At 48.3% G+C, this 10,600-nt stretch overlaps 1 protein-coding gene across 4 annotated transcripts in view; it reads left to right on the top strand.

Annotated features, from left to right (window-relative positions):
• Nucleotides 1–2,019, top strand: part of LOC109924573 (interleukin-1 receptor-associated kinase 1-like) — a 24,690-nt gene extending 22,671 nt beyond the window's left edge. For all 4 annotated transcript variants that reach the window (XM_048619820.1, XM_048619821.1, XM_048619819.1 and 1 more), the window contains one exon: nucleotides 1,273–2,019. In XM_048619820.1, coding sequence (XP_048475777.1) covers nucleotides 1,273–1,328 — 56 coding nt within the window. In that variant the 3' untranslated portion in view covers nucleotides 1,329–2,019. The remainder of the gene's footprint in view (nucleotides 1–1,272) is intronic.
• The last annotated feature ends 8,581 nt before the right edge of the window (nucleotides 2,020–10,600 follow it).

Here is a 10,600-nt window from a genome sequence, read left to right as displayed (position 1 = left end):
GGGGGGGGGGGGTGGTTAAAATGGATGGCAGCCAGAAGGTCGGGTTGGTTGGTGCATGCAGAGCAAAGATGCTCTGCAAACCGGTCCCCAAGTCTGCGTTTGGTCTCCCCGATGATGGAGGAAACCATGTGCGGAGGAACGGATGCAATAGGTAAGGTTGGATGAAGTGCAGGGGAGTCTCTGCCGGATCTGGAAGGATTGTTTGGGGCCTAGGGGGGAGGTGAGAGAGGGGGCAGGTGTAGCACCTGCTGCGGTTGCAGGGAAAGGTACCGGGTGTGGTGGAGGGATTGATGGGGAGTGTAGAGCTGATGAAGGAGTCGCAGAACGAATGGCCTTATGATGAGAGGGTGAATAGCTTGGACCTGTGCTTGTTGGGGTTTAGAAGAACGAGAGGCAACCTTATTTAAACATAGGATTCTTAGGGGGACTTGACAGGGGAGATGCGGAGAGGTTGTTTCCTGTTGTGTGGGAGAATCTTAAGACCAGAGGGGCATCATCTCAGAGTAAGGGAGTCGCCCGTTGAAAACAGATGAGGAGGAATTTCTTCTCTTCAAGGGGAGCGAGTCCATGGGGATCTTTACCGCAGAGAGCTGGGTCATCAAATATGTTCAAGACTGAAACAGATTTTTAATCAGTAAGGTGGGAAGGAGTTAAAGATTCCTGCAAAGAGGCAGGAAAGTGAAGGTGAGGACAATCAGATTAACCATGCCCTGGTGAGACCACAGTTGGAGGATTGTGTACAGTATTGGTCTCTTTTATTTAAGGAAGGATTCCAGTGCGTTGGAAGCAGTTCAGGGAGCGTTTACTTCCCTGGAATGGGCTGGGCTGCTAAAGGAAGAAACGCTGGACGGACTGGACTTGTATCTGCTGGAGTTTAGAAGGAGAATCGATTGAAACATCTAAAATCTTGGGGGGGATGTGGAGAGGATATTTCCTTTTTATGGGGGAGAATCTAGAATGAGGTGGGTCACTGTTTAAAAATCAGGATTTTTTTTTTCTCTCAGAAGGCCGAGAGTCTTTGGAGCTCTCTGCCTCAAAAAGCAATGGAGGGGAGAAACTTTGAATATTTTTGAGGAGGCGGTGAATAGATTCTCGATGAGCGAGGAAAGACTATTGGGGGTAGGTGGGAACGTGGGACGATCAGATCAGCTACGATTGCAATGAAAGGGGGTAAGCAGGCTCGAGAGGGGTCGACTGACCACCTCCTTGCTGGTATGATTGTTGTTGTAAAGGGCGGTGAGTTTACAATGACCGTGTTTGTTGTCTCTGCAGCTGACTGGTTGAGTCTCGAACGGCAAGCTCCAGAGGAGAGTGATGAGTTTGACTGAAAGAGGATGGGTGGAGCGGGGTTGGCTTTATCAGTAAACCCCCCCCCACAGGATCCTGCGCCGGGGTCAAGTCGCGACGTCGCCTCTGCACCCTCCCCCACCCCATCGCTTGACCGACGTGGTCACAGGCCCTGCCTCAGTATCCGGTGCCATCCCCCATTGACAACAGGCGTCTTCGAAGACCGGGGAGGGGAGGAAACAGACCATGCCATGTCCTCAGGGTATGGAGGCTGGTAATGAAGGAGCAAGGTCAGGGCAAGGCTTCACCTTCCCCCATCGCGTGGTCGCCCTCGCCACCCCGTCTCACGGGGAAGCTCTGAGTTCGAGGTTTCAGCCTTGCTCCAGTACGCATCCCCAGGCCTCGCTGATTTGCTGCTGAGTATTTGTTACTTTTCCGGTCGTTGCCGGTGGGGACTGTTGCTGGACTGACCCACACTCGGGGGCATAGCTAGCTCTCCCTCCGCTTGAGAGGTGAATGGAGAGAACCTAGCATGGGAACAGAAGAGATAGCAGTAGGCTGTTCGGCCCCTCGACCCTGCCCCGGTGCTCAATAAGACGGCAGCTGGTTTGGAATTTCCACAGGGGTCCAGTCCTTCAGCTGAAGGAGACTTAATTTGTTTGGGGTTTCCGTGAGCCATTTTCTTTTCAGTATTTGGGGAGTGGTTTATTTACAATAAACGGATGAGTAGTTTTCTGCGTTGTGTTTATGACCAGATTCAAGAGGTGAAAGATAGTCGGTCAGGGAGGTGGAACGTACCAGGACCCAGTGTTCCCTAGGCCTGGTCCACCTGCACAATGTCAAGTACCCTGCGGGCATGGCATGTCTCTCGATGCCAGGCAATGTCCACCTCCAACAGGAATCTAACCCATCACCCCTTTGATGTTCGATGGCACTACCATCATCAAATGCCCCATTGTCAACATCCTGGGAGTTACCATCTCCAACAAGACAATGTAACCATTGGCCCCTTGATGTTCAGTGGTGTTACAATCTCTGAATCTCCCCCCACCATCAACATTCTGAGGGTTACTGTGGAGCAGAAACTAATATTGTGGCTACAAGAGCAGGTCAGAGGCTGGGAATCCTGCAGTGAGTAACTCCCCTCCCAGAGCCTGACATGTGCCTTGTTGATAGTGGGACAGGAGTGTAATGGAATGCCTCCTTACTTGCCTGGATGGGTTTGGCTCCAACAACATTGAAGACGCTCGCCACCATCCAGGACAAAGCAGCCCCCCGCCTCCCTCCCCCAGCTTGATCAACGTGTTAACCCCCACCTTCAATACTCCCTCCCTCCACCACCAATGTGCAGCAGTAGTGAGTACCATCTACAAGATGCGCTGCAGCACCTTCCAAACCCACCACCTCTACCCCTGGAAGGACAGTGAAGGTAGCAATGGTACTTGTTATTTGTGACGGTTTTTAAAAAAAAATTTCTTTCCCTGGATGTGGGCATCACTGGCCCTTAAACTGAGGGGCTTGCAAGTGCAGGTTGAGGGCAACTGAGAGCCAACTGCATTGCTTTGCATCTGGAGACGCATGTAGGCTGGACCAGGTAAGGACAGCAGGTTTCCTTCCCTAAAGGACATGGGTGAACCAGATGGGCTTCAATGGTTAATTGGTGTTGGTTTGATCGTCCCCATTTTCAGGAAGTGAATGACATTTCCCGACAGGCTTAAAATTTGTCTACCTCGTAGCTTCATACAGATGATCAGAAGTAGGTACTTAGATGTGGTAATCTCACTTTCTCAACACTCAGACGAGGAGCTTAACGTTACTGTGTAACTGCACACTGATCTAGTTTCAATTTCATTTGAGTAGCATGTGAATTTCCTGTGTGGCTAACACCAGCCAAGGGCCTCCCTTGGTTCAGAACTCTCTCCTGAACCTGTCCGTGCCTGCAAGCTGAGTAGAACTGTGATTTTGTTTTTTTTTTGCTTTTGAAACAAAGGTTGCTGTTAAGATTTGGTTTTATTTATTCATGGCAGAAGTACAGCGGGGAAAAATGATCACTTCTGATTTGAAGTTCCATTCTCCATCTACACCCTCTGAGTTCTGCTGAGGCACGGGGAGGGATGGTTTAGTTTTCTTGGCCTGGGATGGGGAAAAATGAGAGAACAGTTAATCAAAAGTACAAGAGAACAGGAATTGTAATGCATCTGGAAGTGGGGAGTGTCTGCTGGGAGCACTTGAGGTTTTCCTTGACTGGTAGGCACCATGGTGGCTGGAGCGCATCGTTGGGCCATAAAATGACATTTCATTTTAGCTCGAAGTTTCCTACAAGATGTTTATTTCCAGGGATAACAAGGTGTAGAGCTGGATGAACACAGCAGGCCAAGCAGCATCAGAGGTGCAGGAAAGCTGACGTTTTCGGACCTAAACCTTTCTTCCAGCTTCCAGGGCCCTTTAAGGGGCTGTATTGTTTGTTAATTTGTTGTGGCAGGCTTTTGGAAGATGCTTTCAGAGAAGCTGTGGCGAGGCACTGCAGTGCATCTTATAGATGGTACAAATTGTCAGTGGTGGAGGGAGTAAACAGGGAGGAGGATGTAGAGTGTTCTTCGAGAGGGAAGGTGGGGGCTGCTTTGTCCTAGGTGGTGTCGAACTGCTTGAGTGTTGGAAGCAACACAGTGAGTGCTCTGCGGAAGATGGAGTCAGGTTTTTAAGCTTTATGTTGATGAATATTTTGAAAGCATTGCAATACAAGTGAACAAACATAAGTGAATGATGCAAACAGCCTGCTCGTTGTCAGGCTGGTGCGCAAGGTCACACTTAACCGTTACAGCCAGAGGTCGGTGCTTTCGGGGGATAATCAGGTGGAAAAGAGGGGTGGGAGTGAGAGCGTGCCGTCGGACTCACTGTCTGATGCCAAGAGGCCATGGAGTATCTGCGCCAACATCTCTCCATACTGCCTGGCGTCCTCTTCACTCATCTGAAGTCCCAGTCGGGATGGTACCTCCATCTGAAATAAACCCCATGACTAACAGTGACCAAGGCACAAGACCTTTAAAGAACCAGAACCAGTTAACAAAGCAGGCACAATCACAAGGGCTCATGAGGGAAGTATTGTTTACTGGAAGATGGTTTGAGGTCGGAAAAGCTCTTTTTAAATATTGGATTCCTGAGCGACAGACTATCCACCCAAACCAGTACATGTCACTGTTTCTGATCTGCTCAAGTGTCCTCCTGTCTTTCCTCATTGACCTTTGTAATCCTCCATTCCTCTCTCCCTTGTTTACCCCTCTCACCAGTAAACATATGGACACTAAGCATCTTGATCGCTCCCCATGGGAGTGGGACCTACAGTCTCTGTGTTCTGAGCTGTCAGCTGAATTTCCCCATTTGGATTTCTTTGGGACAGACAGCCTCATGTTTTGTTGTTCCCCACAAGATGAAACATTTCATATCAAACCCCTCTTGTCATTTCAAATCACAGCCAGCTAACTATTCCCTTGGTGCATCTTCCACAGCAATGCTTCCACATGATGACACTTCCTTCTCGTGCATTAGCAGTTGCTCCCTTTTTGAAATGTGGTTCAATCAAGGTTCTGTTCTGTATCGTGCCTCATTGGGATAGCATCCTGGGAAATCAAGCCTTGCTGTTCCTGGAGTTGTATAGCTGTCTCTCAGCCAGGTTGACAGAAAGCTTGTTATATACCAAACAAGAATTGCTGTTTAATAACAACTACGTGGTCTCACTGTAGATAAACAATTTATAACCTGTTGGCATGGGAAAAGAGAGACTTTTTTTTTTCAGGCTTGAGATGTTTCCAATGCAGACAAAAGGACAGCTCCTTCCTTTGCAGTTGTCTGATGACTTCTAACCAAATGTTCATCCCCATTGGCTCCCAGGTAGTGGGACAGTATATCACGTCACTGTTGGCGGGCAAGAGGCCTTTGACATCAACAAGTGACCACTATTCCACAGACCAATCAGCCGTTTGTTGCCGGGGGAGTCTCCCTGCGTACACACCACTTTGTCTGTACTGACCTTTCCCCACTGCTCGAACAAGCAGCTGTGTAAACAACACTTACAATCGGATAATCTGCTTTTAAAAAGTGCAGCAATTCTTTCCACAGTCCTCAGTTTTTTAAAACAGTCCTTTCACAATCAAAAACTTCCACAATCAAAAAAAACAGTAAAGTAGAAAAGATACTTTCCTTCTGCCTGCTGCGTGCAAGACAGAAAGCCTTGACAGCAGTACTTACTTTAAAGACCTCTGCTAGGTTGCCCCTCCTTTATTCTGAGATAGCAGGGGCTCAACCTGTCAATGCTTTCCTGACTACAGTACACCCAGAGGTTTATGGTAACTGCTTGTGGATCTTTTGTGGCTACTGAATCACCTGAACAACCTCAAGAGCAGAGGCTCAATGCAGGTTTAGTTCCTGTATTTTGTTTTATGGATGGATAGTGGCATGTTTCTTTTTAAGAAAGTTTGCTCGGATGGTGAGCTCACCTGCGCAGCTGCAGAGTCGCTCTGCTCCTCGTCCATCTGTAGAGTTAAATCATCGTATACCTGACGCTTGGAATTGGTTTTCTGTGGTACACGGGAAAGAAACTGTGTTAGAGCTGACCTTGGGCTGCACCGTAAATCATGCTGCGAGTAGAGACAAATGTATGAATAGCAAATTTCAAACAATTGCAGCAAGTGGCGCCTTATTAACTTTCACTACTTTTTGTACAGTGCTTGCGATTAAGCTCATTCATTCATGCAATCTTTTTCTTTAGTATGTAGGAGACTGAGGGGCAACCTTGTAAAATTCTATAAAATCATGAGAGGCATTGATAAGGTAGATAGCCAACAGCTTTTCCTCATGGTAGGGGAGTCTAAAACTAGAAGGCATAGGTTTGAGATGAGAGGGGAGAGATACAAAAGGGGCAATTTGTTTCACAGACGTTGGTGCTGAGTGTCTGGAACAGCCTGTCAGAGGCAGTAGTAGAAGACAGTATAATTTTGTCATTTAAACATTTAGGTGCATAGAGGCAGGGGCTAGGAATGAATGGACATGGATCAAACACAGGCAAATGGAACTAGTTTAATTGTGAAAACTGGGCAGCATGAATAAGTTGGGCCAAAGGGCCTGTTTCACGCTATAAACCTCTATCACTACTATTTGAGAAAGGGTGCGCTGATTGTCCATGGCATAGCTATTGGATATAGGCTTTTTGGGGATTTAAATGAAACAGAGTTTTGACCATATTCCTTTCCTTTGTGGCTGCTTAACTTAAACTGGTTGCTAGCATAGCTATACTTGCACTTGGGACTGTTCAGCAAGTATGGCCAAGTTACAGAAACACGCCAAACAGCCTGCCACTGAGATGATTGGCCTGTTGTTGGGGCACACAGCTGGAATACCAGGCACTACCCCTGGCCCTGAGATTCGTACACTACCTTTATCCAGGCCAAAGGCAGCATCAGACTGAAGGGCAGTCAAGGAGTCAACTGCTTGGGCTATGGGTCAAGGCAGCACCCTCAAAGACAAGTTGGACAGGGGCTGCATGCCGGCGATTTTAGAGATCAAAGGGGCAGGAGATAGCGGGGAACAAGACATTAGCTCCTGAAAGAGTGGCAGCACAGAGGGAGCAGACAGATTGAGGACCTGGCAGGGGATGGGGTCTTGGGTTGATAGTGAGAGAGGTGATAGGGGTGGAGGGAAGTGTGGCGCTCCCTCAGCGCTGACCCTCGTTCTGGGCTTGGCAATGAATTAAAATTGCAGAGATGAAGGGAGCCAGCCTGCCCACTTCCTCCTCATTCACTGCAGCCTGCATGCTGATGATTCAGTGTCCTTCCCACCAGGACTGCCCCTGTCCCCACCCCCACCACCAGTGCCAAAGGCCCCTGGCACTCACCCGTGCATGGCCACTGCGATTGTTATCCTTCGCTGTTGGCCTTGAATGGAAGCTTACGCCAGCCTGGACCTCAGGAGTGAGAGAGACGAGGAGCACTAAAGCGAGTGTTGTCAGGAGCAGCAGCTTCGTTTTCATCTTGGAACCTTGGAGACAGAGGCAATGGGCTAGCGAGTTTATGTCTCTGGGCAACCACTGGCACCTACCCTGTCCCAGTTTGTGCCAAGCTCCATAAGAACATCCACTTCTCTGGCAACTTGCACCACCTCAGAGCTGGGGAAGGGGTCTCAAAGTGCAGTCACAGGCATTCTGTAGCAGTGAGGGGAGGGGGCACCCAAATTTTTCATGTAGCAACAGCTCCCATAACCACCAATATGAAAATGAAACCAAGTCCATTGCCTGTCTGAGCGGTGAGGATTGAGGGATACATACTGACCCCTGAAGACCGGAGACATCTCTCAGGTCACTCACCCCATCAAACCCTCCCACCAAGGGTCACGTTCTTGGTCCAATCATAGTCAAAGCATTTTTTTGCCAGCTGAGACAGAGAGGGCCCTGTTTGAACTTACCATCTGAAATGTAAATTACTCTCTGCCAGTGTGAAGCTCCCTCAGCACTGGCTCTCCAATAGTGCAGTTTCTGTTATTCCATATATAAGCCTCCCACAGCCCCATAAAACCCCTCAATTAGATTCCAGTCTGTAACTTGCTCCCAGGTATCTGCTATTCTGTATATAAACCACCCCGAGCCCCCTCGCTTAGATTCCAGTCTGTAACTCCCTCCCGGGGTATCTGCTATTCTGTATGTAAACCACCCCGAACCCCTCGATTAGATTCCAGTCTGTAACTCCCTTCTGGCTATCTGTTATTCTGTATATAAACCACCCCGAACCCCTCGATTAGATTGCTGTGTGTAGCCGTACCCCTGGATCAGTTGCAAACTGCACAGTCTGTCGTGTCTCCCTCCCTGGTGATACGCTTTCCCACCAGAGTGACCAGTTTGTAAATTGGGAACAGGAACGGATGGTGATTACCTTCTCCGCTCAGGAATCAAGGCCAGCCGATCTCTCCAAAGGACGCAGCCGTCTCGAACGGTCACCTCCGTGCTGGTCTTCACTGAGAGTGCTGCGGTCTCGGGGAATTTATCTGGAGTGGCATCCCCGCATTTCTTGTGTGCCCGGGACCGAGGACCAAGCTGCGCTCTAATCTTATCGTCTGATCGCTGCAGTGTACGCAAGTGAGGGCGGAATCTGTGGACAGCTTGCTTTTAACATTGTGCCAGAACTCAGCAACAGCCTCCAAGGGCTCGGAGTTTGTTGACACATGTTGGGGGAGAGAAGGGACATGCCCAGTGAGAGGCTAAGGCAGGCACTTCTCCTGGATGTTGGGGCTATGCCACAATGGCTGTGCCTTGCTGGAGCATGCGGAATGGGGGAGGAGTTGTTTGTACAAGACACTGAGGGATACCCAGGTTGTGTGGACAGACATTGGGTATCAGACACCTGCATTGCATGTGTGTTTGTTGTATGCATGGTAACTCTTGTGTCAAGATGTGTGATACCTATACTACCTGTGTGTGTGTGCCTCATAGCAATTAACCTCTAGCTGCCCCGAGCATGCATCTAACAGCAATTCACTTCTGACTGACCTTAAGATGTGCTCGACAATAATTCATCCCAAGATGTGCTAAATAACAATTAGACTTTAACTGGCCTTAAGGTAGCAATTAGTCTCTCACTGACCGTCAGATGTGCCTAACAGCAAACATTAACCATAAAGAGTTGTCCATTCAGCCCCTCGAGCCTCTTCTGCCCTTTGATAGGATCATGGATGATCAGTGATGTCAGTGCCTACTCTCAATCACCTTTCACTGACGTTAGTCAACAATCTACCTACCTTCACCTTGAAAACACTCATCACTGCTCTCCAGGGGAAGGGTGCGCCACAGACTTGTCATCTCCATCATAAGCGGGAGATCCCTTATTCTGAATCTGTGCCCCTCCCTCGAACGAGGGGAAATATTCTGTCAAGCTCCACCTTGTTAAATCTCCATGTGGAGGGGATAGGGGTTTGTAGGACAGAGACACTCCTATCCTTTACAATTAGACCTGAGAGAAGGTAATTTTCCACTGCCTATCAGTGCTGGGTCCACTGTTATTCGTCATTTATATAAATGATTTGGATGAGAATTTAGGAGGTACGGTTTGTAAGTTTGCAAATGACACCAAGGTAGTGGACAGTGAAGAAGGTTATCTGGGAATTCAGCGAGATCTTGATCAACTGGGCCACTGGGCTGACCAAGTTTCATTGAGATAAATGCAAGATGTTGCATTTTGTTGAAGCAAACCAGGGTAGGACTTACAGTGTAAATGGCAGAGCCCTAGGGAATCTTGTAGAACAAAGAGAACTAGGGGTACAGGTTCACAGCTCCTTCACAGCAGTTAGACAGAGTGGTGAAGGAAGTTTTCATTGGTCAGAGCGTTGAGTATAGGAGTTGCAACATCTTCTTGCAGCTGTACAAGTCATTGGTGAGGCCACATTTGGAGTAATGCATGCAGTTCTGGTCGTCCTACTATAAGAGAGGATATTATTAAACTAGAAAGAGTGCAGAAAAGGTCTGGCTGCATCTGTGGAAAGAAATTAGAGTTAATGTTTTGGGTCAAGTGACCCTTCCTTAGAATGGACTGGAAGGTTTGTGTTATGTGGATAGGCTGGGAAGCTTTCTCCTGGAGCATAGAAGACTGTGGGGTGACCTTATAGAAGTCTATAAAAACATGAGAGGCATAGATAAGGTAGAAAGCGGACAGCTTGTCCCCATGGTAGGGGAGTCTAAAACAGAGGGCATAGGTTTAAGGTGACAGGGAAGAGATACCAAAGGGTCCAGAGGGGCAATTTGTTTCACACACAGAGGGTGGTGAGTGTCTGGAATGGGCTGCCAGAGCTAGTGATGGAAGTGAGTACAATTTCATCATTTAAGAAACATTTAGACAGGTACATGGATGGGATAGTTATGGAGAGATAGGGACCAAACACAGGCAAATGGGACTAGTTCAAATTGTGAAAACTGGGTGGCATGGATAAGTTGGGCCAAAGGGCCCGTTTCCATGCTGTGGATCTCCATGACTGTCTCGAGGCTGGACTAAGGTGATGTTACAGTGGGAGTGTCATGGGACTAATTGGCCTGAAACCTGGGATAATGGGGATATGGGTTCAAATCCCACCAGGGCAAGTGGGATAATGTGTATTTAAAAAAATCTGCAATTAACAGCCAGTCAATGACACATGTTAAGCGTGAATGTGAAGGAAATCCACTGTCTTTATCTGGTCTTTGACTCCAGATCCAGTTGACTCTTTTCTGCCCCAGACATGGGGTGGTTAGGGTTGGCCAGTGAATACCGGCCTAGCCAACGTCTCCCACATCCCAGGACAA

The sequence above is a fragment of the Rhincodon typus genome, chromosome 44 (assembly GCF_021869965.1).
Source record: "Rhincodon typus isolate 14 chromosome 44, sRhiTyp1.1, whole genome shotgun sequence".
NCBI lineage: Eukaryota > Metazoa > Chordata > Chondrichthyes > Orectolobiformes > Rhincodontidae > Rhincodon > Rhincodon typus.
The sequence above is the reverse complement of the archived record's forward strand: the minus strand, read 5'-3'. Positions and strand labels throughout refer to the sequence as shown.